Genomic DNA, 24,128 nt, shown 5'->3' on the forward strand with positions numbered 1-24,128 from the left:
GGCACAGAACCATTCTCTCCCTCTGCACTTCTTGGTAACTCCTTCACCCTGACCTTAGCTGCTTTAAGGAAAAAGCCAAGTGTGGTGGGGAAACTTGGGGGAAGAAAGTGGCTCTGTTAGATACAGGTGCCCAAGTTCCCATTCTAGGGGAAATTGGTATTAGGCATAGGGTGGTCAAAGGTACCAAGGGCTGTAGGACACTGAGGAGGTACAGTGCTATATGGAGGGCAAAAAGAAAGATCCCCAGTTTGGGTGTTCCCCAGATACTGGGAAGTGCCCAGGAAAGAAGTTGACATCAACACTGAAGACAAGGGCCAAGAAAGAAAAAAAGAGCCTCCTTGGATGCAGGGGGATAACAATCTCTTGGCAACTGTTAAAGACCCTAATGTGCCAGTGTTAAACTTCTTTGTCCATGTTCCCATAGGGGGAAAAAGTGACTAAAGTCCAAACTAAGATTAGAATAAATTTGTGTGAAAATATATAACATGCTTATATTACAAATGGTCATAAAGTGCCAGAGGACATTTTCCCATTCAGGGTATTACTGCATGTAGAGAAATGAGACAAACGTCCTGCCATCTACTACCACGCCCTAACCTACCCTAATCCTTTGGCAGGTTGGGATTTAGTGTGAGTGCCTCAATGTTCTGATGTCCCAAATGTTCACTAGATAGATGATGGTTCTTGTGGTTAAGTTAGAAGCCTGTGTCAATGATCAGTAGCTCTGACTGTGGCTATTATCTTCTTCTACCAGTAAAAGTGGCTGATAAACCTGAACAAAATTCAGAACTTTGTTTGCCAAGTAGTTTCTCAAGATTATTTAGACAGAGTAATAGCACTTAATTCCTCTGAGAGCCAAACAAACAAAAGTTGTCTCCTTAATAAGACTCTTATTCAGTATTGGAGGCAGTTCATAATGCTATCAATGGCAGCTTCTAGATGTGAAAATGTACAAACACAGGAACCAGGACAACCTAGTTTCAATCTGACTGATTTTATACTTCTATTAATGTTTGAGTAGCCTTGGATTTCACCGTGTATAGCAATAAGGCTGCAACCACTGAGTGACACTACCTATGTGACTTAATCAAATCACATAATGGTTATTCAAATTAGGTTTCACAACAAATCTTTAAGTACAGTGACCTCGCCCTGTTGGGATGTGCTTGTATGTGGGGAAAATGGGCCACAGTAGGTCTCTCCATTAGGGATTGGGGATGTGTTTTGGCCATCTATTACCTCCTGTAATTTTGTCAGTGACATTGAAGATTAACAACTCAGTCAAAGCTTCCTGGCATGGGTCATAATGTATGACACATTGGTCTTACAGTACATTCATGCTAATAAAAAGACATCCCTCCCTTGGAATTTAAAATTGACTAAATTCAAGACCCTAGGGGGCATCACTGAGATCAATACTACAGACCAGTTTCATCCTGCTGCTCAGAGTCTGACAGTAGCCTTAATTAACTGCTATATGAAACTAATTAAATAGATTTGGTATTGACTAAACAACCTGTCAGATTAATTGGACTAGCCAAGAGAGTGGCATTCTTACATGAAAATTCAAGTTTGGCCAAGAGCACGTCAGGTTAAGGAGTGAGTATTTGGAAGAGGCCATCCATTATGGGCTCTGAGTGACACTGCATATTTCTGGGTATGCCATGAATACAAGGACCTGACCTATCTTTACCCAGTCCATGTCTCTGGCTTGTATTTACACTGAACAACCTTGAGGCATGAGGTAACAACTCCCCCTGGACACAGAACAGGATTGTTTCTGTTGACTATAAAAGCAGTGGAAGTCCCATATTCAGTGTTCCTTTTCTATAACACAACCCACTGTGTGTGGGTTCCATCACTGTGTGTGTGCTGGCTTCCATCACTGATACAAACCAACAGGAAGCCCTGGATACCACTTTTACTTGTGAATAATAAAAGTGCTTTGTCTCTGGCCCAGGTGTCTCATGTATCCTGTAGCATCCCATGAAATAGTAACAGGCTCACCTGTTAGCCTGTAAGTCTGGTGAAATCTCAGACCCTGCAGTTGTTGACAGACATCAGTAATTTTCTTCTTGGTAATAGCTGGCATTTTAGGCACTATGACTTGGCTACTAGGAAATTTATTATTAGCAAGATACATTATAAAAGATTATTTTCCAAAGACTTAGCCAATAACACTACAAAAATAAAAAGCCCTCTGTTTCCTGTGAATTTGTCTGTGTGTGTCCAAGTCCAGTAATAATTTCACTGTCTGTCTGAAGTACCAAAAGCACTAAATCCAAAGCTCGGCGCCACGCCTCAGTCTTTGGTGTAACAATGTCATAAATGCTTGGAATCTGTTCCAGTTTATTTGAAATGCCTGAATTAAAAATTCCACTATTTAGTTTACTGTATTCATTCAAGATGTAAGATGAAGGAGAGCCAGAGTCTGTGGCACTTTGTAGATGTTGTTGAATGACTGTGCTGGCTCCCAATTCTGATGAGCAATTGGCAGTGTTATACATGAGAGCTGAAAGGTATTTGTGCCATCCATTTGCCAGGCATTTCAGCACAGTTGATCTGTATAGTGCCAGAGAGGAGGCCAGCCAAGAGGAAGTATTATGAAGCCATCCTGAACAGACGTGGTTTCTTTTACTCAGTGATTGCTCTGCAAGAATTTGAAGATGGCTAAGACACAAAAATTCAACTGCGCCACCTCCAAGAAAGACCTTTTGCTCTCTTAGAGCATAATACAGACGATAGGCACAAGTCCAGAACCTGTCTTCTCTGGCTTGCATCTGTGCAGGGAGTGGGCTAGTGAGCACTACGGTAACCAAATTAATTCCTTCTGTTTTTATCAAGATTGTCAGTATGTTGATCCTATCTATGACATCTGAGGGAATACTTCTCCAGAAGGTCACACAGACCCCACTGCCCACACAGTTTTCATTCACTTGTGTAATGTAGGCCACCTGTACTGCTCCTGAAGCTTCCGCGAAAGCCTGCATCACACTGCTGTTCACTGAGCCAATTACCAACCGCTTACTGTGCATGCACTTTTCAATTAAATCTTCAGACACATTTCCTTGTACCAGGACAAGGTTCACATTGAACTTGATTAATACCTGTAATACATAATCTGTCCATTGTTCTTCTGAGCTGTCTTGTTGAACCTTCATGCTTTCTAATAGCGTGTTAATATTTGCAGCCTTATTAAATCCCAGGTGGCGATAATTCTCTGTGAGGTCACCCTCAATGAGAATAATCTGGACAGGCTGATTCTGCAATTCCTTGATCAGAGTAGTATTAGATATTGATACAACAGTGATATATCCTGGGCAGACACAAGAAAAAGTTTCAGGTACACCAGGTAAACAGCAAGTGAAGATTCTTGAAATGTCGAACATAAATGGTATTGTACAGTTGCCTTGTTGCACACTTGCATTCTGAAATTGTAGTCGAACTGCTGCATCTACTAATTTCATGCTGTTGTGATCTCCATGACTCAAACCCATCTCCAACTCTACCAAATCATTACATCTGTAAGTACGGGGAGTAGCTGCACCATGTTGTTCTAGAAATCCCTCTGGTTTGTTTATCCACCGATTACTATCTGTCCTATTAAAATGCCTACTGTGGATTAGTATTGACTTTCTACAGCGGCTGTCGGCGAGCAGACTCTTTTTCAGAGTTTGAGGATTCTGTAATGTGTTTTTATTTGCTTCATCTTCAGCCTGAGGTCTAAAGAGTTTAGGTGATCTAACAGGTATCCCAGAAAAGTTGTAAATGGTCAATGATGGAGAGGCAACATCCTTGAGATCATGCGCCTTCTGTAAACCAGTATCTGAAGGGATCTGTAGAAAAGGACACAAACTGACACCACATGTTTCAAGTCCAGAAAATGTCTTTGTGCTGTCTATATGGTCAAATATATTGTGGATATATACTTGAAGGGAAACTACCTCTTCAATGCAAGAGTTCAAGCCTTCTGACATTACAGACACTATTAATGAAATGGGGACACCCAAATGAAGACATTCTTCAGCGGCACTGCTCCATGCACCGACAAGAAACAAAAGGGTACTGGTTCCAGTTTTATAGGTGTTATTTTGTGTTTGAACTGCTTCATTGAGAAGCTGTCCCACTGCACTGGTTAAATCCAAACTTTCAAGAAGTCTTACTACTGAACTGATTAATATACTTTCATGACGCTCTTCATCAACAATAAATTTAGATGATTTTACTGGGCCTAGGAAGGTTCTTCCTGTTCCTGAAAATGATGAAAGTTGCTGAAGTCCCACATGCCTTCTTTTATTTATGACCCTGCAAGCCATCACCATGAATCATCATCTGCAAATAAAATAAAAACTTGGAACTTTATTCAGTGTACTTCATGGTTATAATTGCTCATAAAAGAAAAATCTGATATAGTCCCTGCCTTTGAGGAGTTTCTGATATATATAGTTTCCATTAAATATGGTCAGTGCAATGTTACTGTATTATAATGATATTGCGATAAAGGTATGGGCATGTGGGTAAGAAACACTTCATTCAATCATGCAGGTAATAATCCTGGTAGTGTTTCCAGAAGAAGCAATGCCTGAAATGAGTCCTGAAGAACAATCCAAAAGAGCAAATTGAAGGAGGTGGTAGTAAATGCACATGTATGTGAAAAAACAGTGTATTTGGGTGATACAAGTTTAGTTTCACAGGAATATAAAGAAAGTAGTGAGAAATGGGAGATGAAGCTCTAGAAGAGAAACAGGTTGGAGCATGAAGGGCATCATGTGCCATGTCAAACCCGACCCAATAATGGGAATCAATCACTGAAGTGTTTTAAGTAAGGAAGATTAATAAACAGTTTGATGTAGAGTTTGCAAGCTTGCGCTCTCAATCTAGAAGTCTGGGCTTGAACTTGGCTCTAATGCTTACCAGCTGTGTAGACTTCATCAAATGATTTAACTACTCTATCCTGCTTTTGCATCTGGAGACTGAGGAAAATAGCACAATCTACTTCTTAGGGTTATTATAAGGAGTAAACGAGTACAGTGCTTACAACAGTGCCTGGCACATAATCCCTTCTGAGTACCACCGCTACTACTACTAGTGTTTTGGAAATAGCACCACTCTGATAACAGCAGAGAATGAACTGGATGGGTGCCTGACTGGAGGCAGAGAGGCCAGCTAAGAATCATCTACAGTTATCTAGATAAGGAATGTGGAAGAGGGATGCAGGTGAGAAGATGGACTTGGTTATTGGTTAGAATGTAATGGGGAAAAATACTACTTAAAGAGAAGTTCAAGAGCTATTAGGCTTTTTCCACATAATATTTCAAAATCTACATCTAAGACTAGTAAGAACTTACAAGAGAAAAACTTTCTCCCAGTAAAAAGAATTTTTTAACAAATACCCCCAATTGAAAAGCTGTCTATAATAAAATGACCTGTCTTATGAAATATGAGCTGTCAGTTAAAGCACTAGAACTGAAATTGTAAATAATATAAACTTCTCTTCTAATTCTAAGACTTTGTAATTCTTTGAGTGATATTTTTTATCTCAATCCTTTAAATCCAAAATATCTAAAAGAAAACAATTCAGAGTTTTCCTTTTCATCTGATAAATTTGTTTCTTTCTTTTCTCTTTTCTTCAGAAGGTTTTTAAAATGATGTATGGCAATTAGGGTGATTTATTTATTTAATTATTCTTTTTTTTAACGCTTATTCATTTTTGAAAGAGAGAGAGCGCAAGCAGGGGTAGGGCAGGAAGAGAGGAAGACACAGAATCTGAAGCAGGCTCCACGCTCTGAGCTGTCAGCACAGAGCCTGATGCAGGGCTCGAAGCCAAAACTGCGAGATCATGATCTGAGCCAAAGTCAGACACTTAACCAGTTGAGCCACCCAGGTGCCTTGGCAATTAGGATGACTTAAATTTTGTTTTTTCATGTTTATTTATTTTTGAGAGAGAGAGAGAGAGAGAGACAGAGTGCAAGCAGGGGAGGGGAGACACAGAATTCGAAGCAGGCTCCAGGCTCTGAGCTGTCAGCAAGAGCCCTACATGGGGCTTGAATTCACAAGCCATGAGATCATGACTTGAGCTGAAGTCGGACGCTTAACTGACTGGGCCACCCAGGTGCCCCAGATAAATTTGTTTCTAGAATACCTAGATTCATCCTTGAAGCTGAGGAACACTACCATTTGAGATACCTTAAGATCAGGAGGAAGCCATAACACAACTATTCCTCAAGACTAGCTTCCTATAAGCTTTCAAGGACTAGAGAAAAGTGAGCACAGCCTAGGAAAATGTTCAATGAGTTGTCTGAAATCAGGTACAAATGCTCTTTTGTGAAAATTTCAATTCTGTAAAATAAAAATAAAACTCTTGATACACTCAGACATATCCCTAGACAGCATAAAAATATATTCTAGGACTCCAATACTCTAATCCTGAGACCCATGATATCTTACAATGATCTGATCTTAGCATGTTTTTGCTGTCTTTTACCCCTCACCCCCATATTATCAATTCTCGACTTACTCAGTTTAAATTCTAAATTCCTATTTGTCAATTACAATCACTCCCTTGCACATATACCCTCAAAATCCTTATCCCTCTTTAGGTTCATCCTACTCACCTTGCAAAGTCACAAAGCCTGATGAAATCCAACTCTCTTGTCTACTCCATGCTTACCCTGGTACAGCTGAAATAAACAGAAAAACACACACAACCATACTGGTGTCATTTCAAACCTCAAGTGGCCCTTAGTATTGCCTGAAAATCTACTTTCCTAGTTCACTTATCTTTTTATAAAAGATTATCATTTACTGGGTTCTATTTTTAAAAGTTTTGCCTACCCTTGACTACAAAAGATATTCTTCTATACTTCTTCTAAAAATGTTATGGTTTTAATCTTTTTTTTTTAAATGAGGTGAACACATAACATAAACCATTTTAAAATGTACAATTCAGTGGCACTTAGTACACTCACAGTGTTGTACAATCACTACCTTTATCTAGTTCTAAAACATTTCCCTCACCCCAAAAGAAAACCCTTAAAGCCATTAAACATTCTCTTCCTGTTCTCTCCTCCAGCCTCTAGCAACCAATCTGCTTTATGTCTCTATGGATTTACCTATTCTGGATATTTCATGTAAATAGAATCACACAATGCTCTTTCACTGAGCATAACGTTTTTGAGGTTTATCCACACTGTATTATGTATCAGTACTTCATTCCCTTTAGGGCGGAGTAATATTCTATTGCATGTATATATCATCTTGTTTATTTATCTGCTGATAAATATTTGAATTGTTTCTACCTTTTGACTATTGTGAATTTGTGCTGTTATCAACATTTGTGTACAAGTATTTGAATATCTGTTTTCAATTACTTTGGGTATACACCTAGGAGTGGTCACATGGTAATTTTATGTTTAACCTTCTGAGGAACCACCAAACTGTCTTCTATAGCAGCTAAACCATTTTACTTTCTCACCAGCAAGAAATTTCTCCACATCCCTGCTGTATTGATTTCCTAGGGCACCTACACTAAATTACCAAAAACAGGGTGGCTTAAAACAATACATTTTTATTCTCTCATGGTTCTGGAGTCCAGAAGAAATCAAGGTGTCTGCAGGGCCATGATCCTTCTGAAGGCTCTCGAGAAATCTCTTCCAGCTTCGAGTTGCCTCCTGGAGGTCCGTGGCTTTTGGTAACAAAACTTGAATATCTGCTTCTCTTTCACATGGCTTTCTTAAAAAGACACAAGTCATTGTATTTAGGGTCCACCCTAATCTACTATGACCTCATCTTAACTAACAAGTTCTATAAAGATCCCATTTCTAAATAAAATCACATTCTGAGATTCTGGGTAGACATAAATTTTGAAGGAACACCATTCAACCCAGTAGGCTTACCAATACAAATCTTCCTTTTTTTTTTTGTTTTGTTATTGTTTTTAAATAGACATCTTAGTGGATATGAAGCGATATTTCATTGTGATATTGACTTGCATTTCTCTAATGATGTTGAGCATCTTTTCATTTACCAGTTGGCCATTTACATTTTTTCTTCGGAGAAATATTTATTCAAATCTTTTGCCCGTTTTAAAATTGGGCTCTCTTTTTGTTGTTGAATTGTAAGAGTTCTTTATATATTCTGGAAATTAGAACCTTATCAGAATACAACTTACAGACATTTTCTCTCTGTATGTTGTATTTTCTACTTTTTTGATAAGGTACTTTGATGCATAAAAGTTTTCCATTTTAATGAAGCCTAATTTGTCTATTTTTTTCTTTGTTGCTCATGCTCTTGGTGTCATATTTAAGAATCTACTGCCAAATCCAAAGTCACAAAGATCTGACCCAGTGTTTTCCTCAAAGAATTTTATAGTTTTATGTCTTATATTATGTTAATTGATACATCTGATTTTTCTATATGGGGTGAAGTAGGGGACCAACTTCATTCTTTTGCACTGGATGTCAAATTGTCCCAGCACCATTTATTGAAAGACTATTCTTTCACCATTGAGTGGTTTTGGCATCTTTGTCAAAAATCAATTGGCAATAGACTTTTGGGTTTATTTGTGGACTTTCAATCTTATCTCATTGGTCTATATGTCCATCCTTATGCCAGGACCACACTTTTTTGATTATTATAGCTTTGTGGCAAGTTTTGAAGCAAGGGAGTGTGAAACTCCAACTCTGCTCTTTTTGTTTTAGCTTTTACATTTATGTTTGCAATTCATCTTAAACTGATTTTTTGTAAATGGTGTGAGGTAGGGGTCATTTTGTTCCTTCCTGGATATCCAGTTGCTCTAGAATAATTTGTTGAAAAGACAAGCTTAAAATGACTGGCTTTTTGCTTGTTTCTAATTTCTAACATGTTTTGAGAGCTTATTAAGTATGAGGTACTTTACATGCACTATGTAATATAGTTCTCACAATATAATGAGGTGCAAAAAGCCTATGAAAATGAAAAATTGTTAAGTAACTTACAAAATCTCACAGCTAGTAAGTAATAGATTATGAACTAAAACCCAGATTTGTCTAAAACCAAAGTCCCATGTTATTAACTACCATACAATACTACCTTCTGGCTGCCCCTCTACCCAACATGATAGCAATTCACCCTCTCTTCTGTAGAATCTTCTATTGCATTTCCCACTTCCAAACCTTATTGCCTTCTTCTAAATTTTTTTTTAACGTTTATTTATTTTTGAGAGAGAGAGAGACAGAGACAGAGCATGAGCAGGGGAGGGGCAGAGAGAGAGGGAGACACAGAATCTGAAGCAGGCTCCAGGCTTTGAGCTGTCAGCACAGAGCCCGATGCGGGGCTTGAACTCACAAACCGTGAGATCATGACCTGAGCCGAAGTCGGACGCTCAACTGACTAAGCCACCCAGGCGCCCCTTATTGCCTTCTTCTAAACCTGTTCATACCCTTAATATGGCTATGCCCTTTCTTCTCTAAGCATCAGAGTCTCTGTTATGGTTTCCTCTCTATAAATTTTTTTAACAATCCGCCTTTTTTCTTTTTTCTTAAATATTTATTTATTTTTGAGAGTGAGAGAGAAAGCATGAGCAGGGGAGGGGCAGAGAGAGAGTGGGGCAGAGGATCCGAAGCAGGCTCTGCACTGACAGCAGAGGGCCTGATATGGGGCTTGAACTCCCGACCCTTGAGATCATGACCTGAGCTGCTTAACCAACTGAGCCACTCAGGTGCCCCCTCTATACTATGTTTAAATCACAAGATATTACTATATGAATGGAAAAGCTACAGAGAATTTAGAACAAAAGGAAAAAAGCCATGGGCTATCTCAAAGTTACTCAAGCTTTCAAAGTCTGTATTTAATTTATGTGAAAAAGGTTTTCCCAGAGAAGACACGAAATTACTAAAACTAATCTACAGACAAAAAGTTACATAAAACTGATCTAAAAAATATTCAATTATTTCAACTGATCTAAAAAATATTCAATTATTTCACTTATATGTAAAATCAAAAAAAAAACAAAAAAAAAAACCACAAAGCAGAAACTGATCCATAAATACAGAGAACAAACTGGTGGTTGCTGGAGGGAAGGGAATGGTTAAAAAGGGGTGAAGAGGAGTGGGAGGTACAGGTTCCCAATTATAGAAGGAATAAGTCACAGGGATGAAAGTATAACATAAAGAATATAGTCAATGGTATTGTAATAGTGTTGTATGGCAACAGATGGTAGCTCCACTTGTGATAAGCATAGCATAACATACAGAGCTGTGGAATCACTATGTTGTACACCTGAAACTAATGTAACACTGTGTGTCAATTCTACTCAATAAAATATGAATAAACAAATAAATAAATATTCAAGAGAAATGCTGTTTCAGCATTTGAAGACTATTCTGTTTCAGCAGCAATTAAAAAAAAAAAAAGCCAGTCTTATCATTCCTAAGGTTAGAAAAGCTCCTAAGTAATTATTTTAGAGAGATTAGTTAATTAGCATAAAATAAAAATCCTTCATCTTCTAAAAAGTGGAGTATAAAAAGGCAAAGACAGTGAAGCGGATGGTGAAATACATAATTCCAAAGATAAAAACACCTCTGGTAACTATTCTTGGCATTGAATTGACACACTCTGATTCTTGTTCTGAGATACATCAGCACCAGTGTTTTCCACAAACAGCTGTTTTATTATTGAGATCCTTAACAACTTTACTTGTCAGCTTAATGTTTCTTGAACATTTTAAAGCTGTCATAGAAGCATTCATACTACTTCACTGGGTTTTGACATCAGAAGCAGCTTTCTTTTCCTCTTATCATGTCTAGTCCTGTATACCAATTTGTTTTAGAATACTAAGACATGCAATGCTTTTTAGGAGTTGAATTTTTAAAAATACTATTATTTTCTGACAGGTATGATTAGCTTTTGTCATCATCAAAATCAATAGTTTGCGTATCTCATCTATTCCTAATATAGCAGTCTAATCATATGATTCCATTACTTAAAAAACCTTCAACTTCGAACATAAAGGCCTTTGCTCCTTTGTCTCACACAGGACTCCTTTTAAACAATTAACTCAGATCCTTTCACTTCTCTGCTCAAAATCCTGCAATGCCTTCCCATTTCACCAGGAATGAAAATTAAGGTCTTTAAGCCCTAATAATCTGCACCCCTCCTTCTTACCCCTCTGTTTCCTACTACACTATCCCTTGAGCACTTGGCTCTGGCCTCCTTTCTGTTCCTGGAACATGCAAGGCATGCTCCTTAACTTAAAATTTCTGTTCTAGTTGCTCCCACTTTCTGGGATGCTCTTCCCTGGGAAATCTATTGCCTTGCCACCTCTAAGTATTTACTCAAATTTCCCCTTTTCAACGAGGCCCACGCTTGGGCACCCTATTTAACACCACAAGCTCTTCCTTTCTAAGTGTAGAATTCCCTTTAACTGTTTGGATGAACTTTAACTACTTGGATTCCTGTTAACTGCTCTACTTCCTTTTTTTCCATAACATTTATCACCTTATAAAATAGTACACAGTTTACATATCTATTATTATTTCTCAGCTATCTCCCTCTGTTGAAATCTAATTCCCAGGAGGATAATTTTAGTCACTGAGGTATCCCACATAACAAAAATATTGTCTGACATACTGCAGACACTCAAGAAGTATCTGGTGAGCAAATGAAGAAATGGCTTTCACCATATTTGCTAAATCTTAACTTTTAAGTACAAAACTGAAAAGATTAAACAGATGGCGCTGTCAGTATTCCCCCACCACAAATTTAAGTTTCAATCACCTTTAGAGTTGATGTGATTCCTATATCACTATCTTAGTTGAGATCCCATAATTCCAAAACGGTACCTCCTTCACATGGTTGTCAGAATTATCTTTGAAAAGCACAAACCTAATCAAAGCACTCCATTGCCTAAAAACATCTGTTTATCTTATAAAATAAAATCTTTACTCCCTAGCTTGACATAGGTGTCCCATAATTGGACCTCAATGTAATTTATGACTCATTTTCCCCCCTTCCATATAAACCCTATGATCTTGCCACACGAGAAGACACATTTATTTTCATTTTTACACATGCTATATTCAGATTTGAATATCCTACCCTTTCTTCACTTTGGCAAATGCTGTGTATCTTTCATGACCCAAGGCAAATGCCACATTTTGAATATAACCTTCTCCAATGCACCAGGAAGGAACAGTGCCTCTTTCCTGTGCTCAAGCACTTTCTACACACACCTACTGAAGCACTTAGCACCCTGAATTTCAAATTCTGTATTTGTGTCTGTGCCTTTCTCCCCGACTAATCTGTGGGTTGCTTTTATTCTTCTTTATACTCTACATTCAGTTCCTTTCAAACTCACCCAATAGTTGGCACAGTACATGTGGAAAGTATTAAATAATTATAGATTTACTTAAGAGTGCCAATGGATTTAATATTTTCTTAGATTAATTATTATTACCATTATTGTTTTATAATACAATTACATTAATAACAGCTATTTTTCAAGACTAAGTACTTCCTACCCAAAACCTAGAAATTGTAATCTGAGCCTATAATTAAAAAATCATTTTCACTAGAAGTTAATTTCCCAAATATAAGAACCTAAATCATAAAGTGATATAAAAGCAGGTTAATATATTACTTCAGCCTTTTAATTGCCATGAGATCAAACTTTATCTAGGTTAGAATCTGGTTCTATATGTTTGGTCACTATTTATTTCTGGGTCTCAGAAATCCTGAAAATATTAGTAGAAAAGATGCAGTAAATGTCCTTGAAAGTGATCAAAAGGAACTTTCCCAGTGAGACCAATGGCCTGAAAAATCAATACACAGTTAACCCTTAAAACTGAGAGTTAGGGGCCCCAACCAATCAGTGCACAACTGAAAATCCGAATATAACTCTTAACTCACCTGAAACTTAACTACCAATAGCCTACTGTTGTTTGGAAGCCTTACCAATAACATAAGCAGTCAATTAACACATATTTTATGTCATATGTATTATATACTGTGTTTTTATAATAATACCTTTTTCTTAAAATTTTTCAACATCTCTAGGCTATGAGGTTCAACCGGGAGTCTTTTCAAATCGTGGCAAATCTCCAAAAAAATATCTATGTGTAAGTGGGCCCACACAGTTCAAATCCATGTTGTTCAAGAGTCAGCTGTATTATAATAAGTGAATGAATATTTTTACTTAGTTCACAAAATATCTTGAACTTGCATCATTTTAATTTCCACTGGGACAACTTAACACAGAAAAAAAAAAAAAACTTCTCATATTAGAATAACCTTACCTATTTTCCAGAATCCTAATGAGCTGTTTATCTATGATTACAAAGCTTGGATGTCTGACTAGGATACAATGTGAACCAGACAGGATGATGGTTTTAGAAAATGTGCCATGTTTCTATTTATTACAGTATGAACAGTGATTTGGGAGACTGCTTCAAGAATGTACTTTGCACATTTTTCTTGCCCTAACTTCAAGGAGTAAGTGGGATAAAGGGAAAAAAATCTAGGCAAAAGTTAATGTTCCTTCTGAATCCACTCACTGCTGGAGAAGCCTGTATGATTTTTGTTAAATAAAGTATTTACTCTGCAGAAGGTACTGCAGAAGGCATAAAAAGAATCCTGATGTGTAAGCTAATAGGGTTAGAAGTTTTAAAGGGCTATCATCACTTCATTCCTACCAGAAGTCAGAGGTCCACCTCATTCTTTCCCACCCTTAAGCTGGTGCCTAACCAGATTCATGATTGGGCAAACCAGCAAGTCTGGCTCTCTGGGCAAAAATTTGCTTTGATTTACAGCAGTTATGGGCTTCTAAATCCTGAGTCTATTGGATTATCAGACTACTTGTGTCTGACTGACTCGTGAGTATGGATCTATGCTGGATATGGCTGGAAAGCCGGTCAAATCTTGGGATTCAAACCATTGGAATGGCTGAGGATGAGGTGGGGGATGGGGTGCGGTGTCTGTCTGACAGTAATATGGGTGGGGCCAAAGTCCTGCTCGGCGAATAAATACTACAACACAGGTAAAAACCCTTTCCTATGCAGTGAGGCTTGGTATATCACGACACCTTATCCGGCTTCCTTCCAGTGGCCATCCCCACTTCTTTCCAGTCATACCCCTACCGCGCCAGAATCTCTCCGAACCAGAGGGAAATGTTAAAGGCCAATCCCCGGGCACTGTGGAAGTTGAGAAATATCTAGGGGCGCATGGAAAGGGCAGTCGCCTCCACTTCTGGTAATCCCAGTCGGATGGTAAACCAAAACTGGACCAAATTTACCCGGCCCACCCGGCCCGCCAGGCCCTAGATTCTCAATCATAACCCCGGGCACGAAGAGGTCAAAAAAGCAAATAAGGCTGCACTGAAGACTTAGCAGTCAGTGGAAGCACCTCGTTACTAACCTCGTTCTTTTCTCCATCTTCACCCGAGGCTCCAGTTCCCAGCTTCCCACCGCCAGTCGCGGTCCTGGCCGGCCCTTGGACGCCAGAGCGCCGGGACGAAGACGCCCCCTTCCCCGCCGGCATTTTGCGCATGCGCGAAGCGGGGCGAGAGGGCCGGCTGGCCGGGGCTGGTCGCTAAGAAACCAGAGGAAAAGTTCTGCTTAAGGGTTGGCTGGGAAAGACAGAGCGTTACTCTATTGGTAGAGAGTAGGGAGAGGGGGCTGGCCTCAAGGGCCGTCTTTTCTGACTATTGGGTGTAACTACTGTCAATCAGTAGGCCTCGGTGGGCGGGGCTGCTTGTGAGGCAGGCGAGAGCGGCCTTAGCAACGGTTTCTGAACTGTGAAGACAGCCGTTGGGCTGCGCTGCCGGCGGCTGAGATAGGGAGGTCCCGGCTGAGGGCACCGGTTGGTGACATGGTGAGTGTGAAGCTGTAACCGCTTGTTGGGCCAGGGCTGGTGCTGAAATCTCTCCCCGGAGCAGAGAAGGAATTGTTTTTGGTATGTGAAATATATTACTCGCCTCCTGATCCTCGAGTGTCGTTTAGTAACTCCTCTTCTCGTGGTCAAATAGAAGCACACTGCCCGTGGCTCTTAAGGACGCAAATTAGCAGTTTATTTTATATTTATTTATTTATTTATTTATTTATTTATTTATTTATCTATCTATCTATTTATTTATTTATATTTATATATAAAATTAGCAGTTTATCCCCGCCAACTGCTAATACCAGCACTCCGCTGTAGGTTCTATGATGGAAATGAAACCACTGTTCGGCCAGAGAGGGATTGAATACAGAGAATAAGAAACTTAAAATCTGTTGGAGGGTCTAGGTCTCTAGGAAAGAGGTCCTGACCTCCGAAAAAGTGACTGGCCGGGATAGCTACGAATTCTGCTACTGTTGGGAAGGTGAAGGTTGTGAAGGCTAAACTGTGGAGTTGAAGACCACACCAGTGGATTTGCGGTCCAGGGATCAAGAATCTGCGGCTGCCACAACGAAACCACGCGAAACTGGAGACTAGGTGCGCAGGAACGTGGAGTCCAGTTGCCGTCTCTGCCGCCACGGCTTCCTAACCCAAAGATGGGGAGACAAGATATTGAAATAAGGCTGCAGAACAACCCAGGAGTAACTCTGTGACCTTGCTTGCCAGCAGAAAATGGCACACAGCAGGCAGATGACCTCCACTTTACCTGGATATTGATAATTGGCCTAACATTTATTCTTATCCAGATCGCTGGAGTAGTTTTTCACCTGGAAGATGTAGTTTTTTCATTTCTTAGCCTCTGCAATATAGGAAAGTACGCTAAAAGGTGGGAAAGGATATTATGTTTCAGTCAAGCATATCCCACAAAATAAATCTTATTATGAGATATATAGGCCTAGGTAAAAGGTATGCCTTAAACACTTTTTTTCAAATATACCAAGTAAGGCCAGTCCATTCTGACATAACATCTAATGTTCTACTAGGTTGAAGGAAAAACAAGTGGTAAAAAGAACCAAGCTTTCCACCAAGATATTAATAACTAATAGCATAAATGTTAGCAAAAGGAAAAGGTGGAAATTGTTGATGGTCATTATGTACTAGGGAATAGGGTTCTTGAACATGCTTATGTATTTATCAATTTTTCTGGTTCTGGTAACTTTTCCTGTTACGTAGTTTTTCACGCACGTGTGTGTTTATTACAGGCATCCACAAGTTCAGACCAATGGAAGAAAAGAGCAGCAAAACTTGAATTGAATGAAACCCAAAAGCAAGAAATTAAAGAGGCCTTTGATTTATTTGATGTTGATGGGTCTGGAACCATAGATGTGAAAGAATTGAAGGTTTTGAAATTACTTCTAATTCTAAAACATTTTAAAAACAAATCTTTCAGTCTTTAACAGTAGCCTTCTAAAAGCTTGATATAAAGTCTCTTCATTGTGGACACCTACACCTTCAGTGTATGCACCTGTCCCATACTAACAAAATTATATCTTCTTAGGCATTTATTCTTGTTTTATGAATGAATACAACAAAAACTCTGGGTGTAACAGTAACATATCCTATGGCATAGTGGAATTGGAACCTAGGCCTGCTGACCTTTCTAGGTTTATGCCTAGTCCATAGTAAAAAAGAGAAAATCTAGTAATTATTAGGTAATTTAAAAGCTAGGAATGAGACCGTGGCATATTATTTATTTGCTTTCTATTTCAGATTGCAATGCAAGCCTTAGGATTTGAACCAAAGAAAGAAGAAATTAAAAAAATGATAGCTGAAATCGACAAAGAAGGAAATGGCACCATTAGTTTCGAAGATTTTTTTGCCATAATGAGTATAAAAATGGTATAGTAGTGATTTTGTTTTTCAAAGAAATACAAGCAATAGCCTTCTACTTTTTTTTTTTTTTTTTTTTTTTTTGGCTGGAGCAATCAATGAATTGGAACTAGGTCTTTAAAAATGGGTGGGATTTAGATAGACAGGAATAGCAAGATTAAAGATGTTTTCAGGGTAGTAATAAAGACTGTCCAGTGTGGAGAAGGTTGTTAGGAAATAATAAAGGTAAATGGCTGGATAAAGAAAATGGGGTCAGCAGGTTGAAGCCTTGAGTTCAGCAAACACCTCTTGAGTGCCTATTTTTGCTAGGCACTGTTCTAGAGAGCATTGGATGAGACAACCTCCCTGTTAGAGCTTACATTTTTTGGTAGTTGGTATCAATTACTGGAGTTAATAGAGATCCATTATCTTTATCACCCTTGCCTCTTCCACTTTAACAAATTCTGAATTTAAATACCCTGAGAGCAGATGTGAGTGCCTTGGAATAATTGTTAAAAGTTAGAACAGTAAATGAACGCAGCTACTTGGCAGATTGCTGCTCTAGACCTCAAACACCCATAAGTCCAATTTGATAGAATAAATAAATGAAAGATTAATGACAGTTGTTTCTGTTTTTAAAGAGTGAGAAAGAAGAAATATTGAAGGCTTTCAAATTATTTGATGATGATGATACTGGAAGCATAACACTAAACAATATCAAGAGGGTTGCTAAGGAACTAGGGGAAAATTTAACAGATGATGAACTTCAGGTAAATTTTACTTATTTTTATAATTTTTATAACTTACATGTATATATACAATTGTAATTTATATATATTATATACAATTGTAATTTATATATATTATAATTTACAATTATATTCCTTAGATGGACTCAAATACATTCAAAATAAAATTTGTATATATATTTGAATATTTTATCATTCATTTTTAATGATTTCACATACCGTATTTACATTTTGTTTTATAGGAAATGCTTGATGAAGCTGATCGTGATAGGGATGGAGAAATAAGTGAGGAAGAATTTCTGAGGATGATGAAAAAGACCACTCTTTATTAATACTTTTTTTAATCCCTCTGGAAAGTTAATAACTTTGTATTTGTTATACAGTTCCATAACATCTGAATGTATTTGTTGTCAGTTTCTAATTTATTTGCGCAAATTGGTGTTTTGGTGTGTAATCCATGCAAGAAGTTAGGCTTCTATCAACATGTTGTTAAACATCTACAACATCAAGAAAGAAAATATAATGATTTCTGTGAATCGTGAATCTAAAACCAGTATTAATTCCAACTGCTACTTTTTGGAGTCTCAACATCTAAAGACTTAGAATTTTTTTTAGGTTTAATGAAACTGAGCCCACATCCAATTGAATTTGGCAAACAGGCTATTACTTTCCCCATCATTTTCCTTTTGTGCCACTCTTTAAAAACTGATAAACATTTGATTTTTAATCAGTTATTCAGATATGTAAAGTATTAAATAAAATTGCCTAGTAATACTTTATTTGCTAGTTTTCTTATTATAAAGAAAGGCACTTATACTACCCAGATTTTCTTGTAAGTTTGACCCTGCAGGTGAGCATTTAATGACTGTCTTGGGAGGTGGTAGGGATTTTACATATGTTATCTCAGTTAATATGTTACAACTTGGAAGCTGGTGGTATTAGCTCCATTTTACTACATACAAGAAAAGTAAAGTTCAGAGAAATTTAAAAATTGCTCAATTGCTCATAGATAATAAAACATGGATTATAAATCTTGTATCCTTATGCTTCATTATGAAGCTTTGCTATGGATAAAAACTCTCAGGGTAATTAAATATATATTTTCTAACTCATTTAATATTGTGACTCTCGTAATTTTACTTTGTTTCCTATGAAAAAGCCAATCAATTGAGAAAGGCAGTCTGAAGATACAGTCTTTTGATTCCCCACTGGGTCACACAAGACTGGGTCTTGGGCCCAGAACACTTCTTACCAAGAGACATAGTCTCTATAGCTTGTGCTGGAATTGTCTGAATATCTTTCCACTTCAAACTCAATGTGTACTTTTTTCTGCTTAAGCATTGTGTGTGTTACGGTACCTGTGTATGTAATATGACACCTGGCCAACTCCACTTTGGAAAGAGGATATACCCTTTGGCGAGGCGTTGCTAAACAACAAGATGGGTCCGTACAGGCCAATTGCCCTAGATCGGCTTCTGGGAGGGACCTCTTGCATGGAAAACTGACATTCACTACTAAAACTGATACTACTTGGTCTTCATATGAGTGAAGAATTGTTCCATCAAGTAGTTGACTGCATTGTGTTTTCCTTGGCAACTAAACTGATACCAAGATGCAATGGCAGAAGCTCTCAGATTTCTGCTCCTGATAATAGGCAACAGATGCCACTTGCTGGACACCCACACTTCCTAAACCTAAGTAATGGTCTTTGGAGCAAGACAGGCTTACAGAAAATGTAACTTTAATTGTCTCACTTAGTTCATTTTTAGCTCACTGAAATGAAGACTCAATTTTCTTTTGTCAACACAAGTTTTTTTTTTAATTGGTGCTGGAATGGCATATCTATGCTTATGCTCATTAAGTGTTCCACAGGATCTTTAATTCCTAATTATGCAGCATTTCCTTCTATACTAAAGAAAAATATAACTACTAAACATGCTTCATAAGTGAAAATTATGGCCTTTAAGTTGTTAAATGATTTATATTTTTAAGTGGGTAATACACTTAAAAATACACATGAATAAGTTCAGAGTTCTAAATAGAAGTCTCCTCATCGGAGGGCACCTTTTGGGATGAGCACTGGGTGTTGTATGGAAACCAATTTGACAATAAATTTCATATATTGAAAAAAAAAAGTCTCCTCATCAATCCCAGTTCTCTCAAATACAGAATGTCCGTTATCACTATTTCTATTCAACATTGTATAGAAGTGCTAGTCAGTACATTAAGGCAAGCAGAAAACAGAGACCAGAAAGGAGGAAATAAAATTCTTTCCATTTGCAGATGACACATCTATCCATAGTGTATTCAAAAGAATTTAGAGATTGCTGGATGCAAGTTGTTATGCAAATACAAATAGAAGCACAATGATATTTTTACAAACCAGGTATGAATAATTACAAAGTGAATTTAAGAGACTATTAATAGTATTACAAATATAAAAATCTTATGACTGAATCTAATGAAGACCCACAGGTCTTCAATATCAAAAACTATGAAAGAGTACTGAGAGAGATTAAAGAAGACCTAAATAAATGGAGGAATGTTATGTTCATGGATTGGAAGACTCAATATTATATAGATGTCAGTTCTCTTTTTATTGATCTATAGCTATAGTGCAATCAAAATCTTAACCTATGTGAAACTCGACAAGCTAATTCTAAAATTTCTATGGAAATCCAAGGATCTGATACACACTCAAAGAACAAGGTGAGAGGCTAGCTTACCGGACTATCAAGATTTATTAGAGTCATAGTAATTAAAATAGTGTAGTGTTGGGGCACCTGGGTCGCTCAGTCAGTTGAGCGAATGGCTCTTGGTTTAGGCTCAGGTCGTGATCTCAGAGTTTGTGAGTTTGAGCCCCACATCGGGCTCTGTGCTGGCAGTGTAGAATCAGCTTGGGATTCTCCTCTCCCTCTCCCTCTTTGCCCCTCTCCTGCTCATGCCGTCTCTGTCTCTCTCAAAATAAACTTAAAAAAAATAGCATAGTGTTCACTAGTATAGACTAATTGACAAATGGAATAGAACAGAAAGTCCTGAAACACACTCATTGTATATGCCATTGATTTAAGACACAGGTAACTCTACAGTGGGACATCTTCATTATAATAAATTGTTCCTAGTCAATAGGATATCAAAAAAAAAATAATAAAAGAAAACTTGATCCCAACCTCACACTATACATAAAAATTAATTCTAAATTATTGTTGATCAAGACATGAAAAGTAAGAATATATCATCATGACCTTGGGGTCAGGTTCCTAATTAGGACACACAAAAACCATTAAGTTTAAGGGAAAACATGATAAAGTGTACTATATTATAAGTAAGAACTACTCTTCATGAAAGGAGAGAATGAGACATAAGCTACTAATTGGAAAAAGATATTTTCAATAAATATACCTGACTAAACACTTGTATGTAGAATATACAACTTGAAAGTTGTTGAAACTTACACTTGTGCTTTTAAAACTTACTCTTTGATATTCCTCCCAACAACAGGAAGAGTTCGACTTTCCCTCCCTCTGAATGTGGGTTGTCCATAGTGACTTGCTTCTAAACCAATAGAATGTAGTGGAAGTGACACTGCATGACTTCTGATGATAGGTTAGGAAAGGTGATATAGCTTCTGCTTGGCTCTATTCTCTAAGCACCCAACCTTGGAATCCAGCCACCATGCTATGTTAGGCAGCCATATGGAATGACTACACGGAGGTAATTCTGGGCATAGCTCCAAGGAGATTCCAGCCAATGGCTAGTGCCAACTACCAGACAGATAAGTTAGTAAGTCTTCAGATGGTTCCAGTATTCAGCCTTTGAGCCACCATAGCTGATTCTGAGTAGACACAAGATGACCTCACTGAGCCCTGCCTAAATTATAGATTTACAAGCAAAATAAATGATGTTATTACTTTAAACCAATAGATTTTGGGGTAGTTTTTTGAGCAACAATAGAATACAACATTCATCCTAGACTTATTATAGTTTACCTTTAAGTGGCACGTTTACAATTTCCCCCAATTAGAGGATTTTACAACAGTTTAACTTTATCTATCTCTCTGATCTATTGTGCTATTGTCATATATTTTACTTTATTTATAATCAAATCCATATAAGATATTATTATTGTTATTATTTTATATTTGTCTTTTATAAACCAGTCTATTTTACTTAGATTAATTACATGCCCTTTCTGGTTCTCTTCATTCCTTTATGCAAGCTTGTGGTTCCATGTGGAATCATTTTCTTCAGGCTGAATAAGTCTTTAGTATTTGTTATGGTGAAGATCTATTGGTAATAAATTCTCTCAGCTTTTGTTTGTCTGAAAAGGCCTTAATTTTTGCCTTCTTTTTTTGAATAATATTTCTATTGTGTATAGAGTCCCAGGTGAGATAGTAGGATGGCATTTTTAAAAAACTTTTAGCATTTTAATGTCATTCCATTATGTCCTGATTTTTGTAATTTCTTTTGAAAAGTAAGCTTATAGCTTTATTGTTGCTTCTTTGAAGGTAATGTGTGGGATTTTTTCCCTCTGAGTGCTTTTAAGATTTTTCTCTTTGTCTTGGTTATTAGCAATATAATTGTGATCTACCCAGGTGTGGTTTTCCCTATATTTGTAATCTATGTGAGATTCATAGTGTCTTGATTCTGTGGTTTAATGGATTTTTATTAACTTTGAAACAATTTTAGCCAGTGTTTCTTCAAATATTGTTTCTGAACCATCATCTCCTCTTTCTAGAACTCCAATTAAATCCATGCATGTTAGACTAATCACTATTCTTTATATATCTCTCACACTCTTTGGTGTTTTCTATCCCTTTTTCTCTCTGTGCTTCAAATTTATATATAGTTTACCGACTTGTGTTCCAGTTTACCAGAAGTTCTCTAACAGATTCCAGATCTCTGTTGAAATTCTTCATATTCTCCTCAGTTTTATTGAACACATGAATTATCTTTATATTAAAGTCACTGATTACTTTAACATCTTATCTCTAGGTCTATTTTTGTTGTTCTTTTAAATTCTGGCTTTTAGTTATCTGGTTCTTTTTTTTTTTTTAGCCAGATATTGTGGATGAAAAATTAGAGAGACTGTAAATGCTGTCATCTTCTTTCACAGAAGTCTAAGTTTTCTTCTAGCAGGTATATAAATATAGGAGGATAATTTTGATTCTTTTGAGAAACAGCTTTAGTCATAATTAAGGATTTTCTATTTCATGTTTGCCCTTATTCCCAGATGTAATACTTTTGTGTTGACTGAAATCACGGGGTATCTACTGATATCTCTGTCTCCCTTCATCTTACCTGGCTTAAAATCAAATTTTAATATTTGCAGTATCACATAGCTATTTAATTACACTTTCACTTAGTTCTTTGTTCTCTTAGATGCTGTTTTCTGTTGGGTTTTTAGGGTCTCACCCAGGGCATGTGTAACTAAGGAGTTAGCCAGTGAGGTAGGGTATTTGGACAGTTTTTCAGTTAAATCTACTTTAAATCCTGGATCTCTATAATGTTTCCTCCCAAATGCTAGCTACTTTGGCATCCCCAAATTCCAACCTGTTTCTCCTCAGCTCAGTAAGATTCCTGCCTTTCTGCTTGGGGCTTATTCATTTATTTTTTTAATTTAAATTCCAGTTACTTAACATACAGTGTAATATTAGTTTCAGGTGTACAATTTAGTGATTCAACACTTCCATACAATAGCCAGTGCTCATCACAAGTGCCCTCCTTAATCCTCATCCCTTATTTAACTCATCCCCCCACTTCCCTCCCCTTCTGGTAACCATCAGTTTGTTCTCTTTAGTTAAGAGTTTGTTTCTTGGTTTGGCTCTCTTTTCTTTTTTCCCTTTGCTTGTTTGTTTTGTTTCTTAAATTACACATATGAGTGAAATCATATGGTGTTTGTCCTTCTCTGACTGACTTATTTCGCTTATCCTCTAGCTCCATCAACATTGTTGCAAATGGCAAGACTTCATTCTTTGTTATGGCTGAGTAATAGTCCATTGTATACATATGTATACCACATCTTCTTTATCCATTCTTCCGTTGATGGATATTTGGTCTCTTTCCATCATTTGGCTATTGTTGATAATGCTGATGTAAACATCCCTTTGAATTAGAATTTTTGTATTCTTTGAGTAAATAACTAGTAGCACAATTGCTGGATCATAGGGTAGTTCTATTTTTAACTTTTTGAGGAACTCCATACTGTTTTCCAGAGTGGCTGCACCAGTTTGCATTCCCACCAACAGTGCTGTTTCTCCACATCCTTGCCAACAGCTCTTATTTCTTGTGTTGTTAGTTTTAGCCATCTGACTGGTGTGAGGTGATATCTAAAGAACTTATAAAATTCAACACTCAAAAATAATCCAATTAAGGGGCGCCTGGGTGGCTCAGTCGGTTGGGCGGCCGACTTCGGCAAAGGTCATGATCTCCGCGTCGGGCTCTGTGCTGACAGCTCAGAGCCTGGAGCCGGTTTCAGATTCTGTGTCTCCCTCTCTCTGACCCTCCCCCATTCATGCTCTGTCTCTCTCTGTCTCAAAAATAAATAAACGTTAAAAAAAAAAATTAAAGGGGCGCCTGGGTGGCGCAGTCGGTTAAGCGTCCGACTTCAGCCAGGTCACGATCTCGCGGTCCGTGAGTTCGAGCCCCGCGTCGGGCTCT

The 24,128-nt window shown here is 37.6% G+C and overlaps 2 protein-coding genes across 4 annotated transcripts in view; one reads left to right on the top strand and one right to left on the bottom strand.

Annotated features, from left to right (window-relative positions):
* The window catches only part of BBS12 (Bardet-Biedl syndrome 12), a 50,490-nt gene extending 35,898 nt beyond the window's left edge, over positions 1-14,592 (bottom strand). For 2 of the 3 annotated variants that reach the window (XR_007151423.1, XR_007151424.1), the window contains exons 1-3: positions 14,389-14,592; positions 6,615-6,680; positions 2,008-4,332 (exon numbers count right to left, since the gene is read on the bottom strand). Coding sequence is in view for 1 of the 3 variants with exons in the window: in XM_047854962.1 (XP_047710918.1) it covers positions 2,181-4,322 (2,142 nt within the window). In the remaining 2 variants the exon portion in view is untranslated. Of the gene's footprint in view, positions 4,333-6,614; positions 6,681-14,388 lie in introns of all 3 variants that reach the window. The other variant, XM_047854962.1, reaches the window with a different exon arrangement.
* Positions 14,593-14,704: 112 nt separating this feature from the next.
* On the top strand, positions 14,705-18,580 carry LOC125163369 (centrin-4). The gene is made up of 5 exons (XM_047854965.1): positions 14,705-14,844; positions 16,113-16,250; positions 16,621-16,749; positions 17,361-17,489; positions 17,711-18,580. Exons 1-5 carry the CDS (start codon positions 14,842-14,844, stop codon positions 17,798-17,800), a joined length of 489 nt encoding a protein of 162 aa, XP_047710921.1. The 5' UTR covers positions 14,705-14,841; the 3' UTR covers positions 17,801-18,580.
* The last annotated feature ends 5,548 nt before the right edge of the window (positions 18,581-24,128 follow it).

The sequence above is a fragment of the Prionailurus viverrinus genome, chromosome B1 (assembly GCF_022837055.1).
Source record: "Prionailurus viverrinus isolate Anna chromosome B1, UM_Priviv_1.0, whole genome shotgun sequence".
In the NCBI taxonomy this organism is placed as follows: domain Eukaryota; kingdom Metazoa; phylum Chordata; class Mammalia; order Carnivora; family Felidae; genus Prionailurus; species Prionailurus viverrinus.

Bases quoted from the DNA above. Each gene is read 5' to 3' on its own strand.
- LOC125163369 (XM_047854965.1), top strand. The intron at 16,750-17,360 runs GTATAGTAGTGA...CTGTTTTTAAAG, and splicing joins CCATAATGAGTATAAAAATG to AGTGAGAAAGAAGAAATATT. The intron at 17,490-17,710 runs GTAAATTTTACT...TTTGTTTTATAG, and splicing joins TAACAGATGATGAACTTCAG to GAAATGCTTGATGAAGCTGA.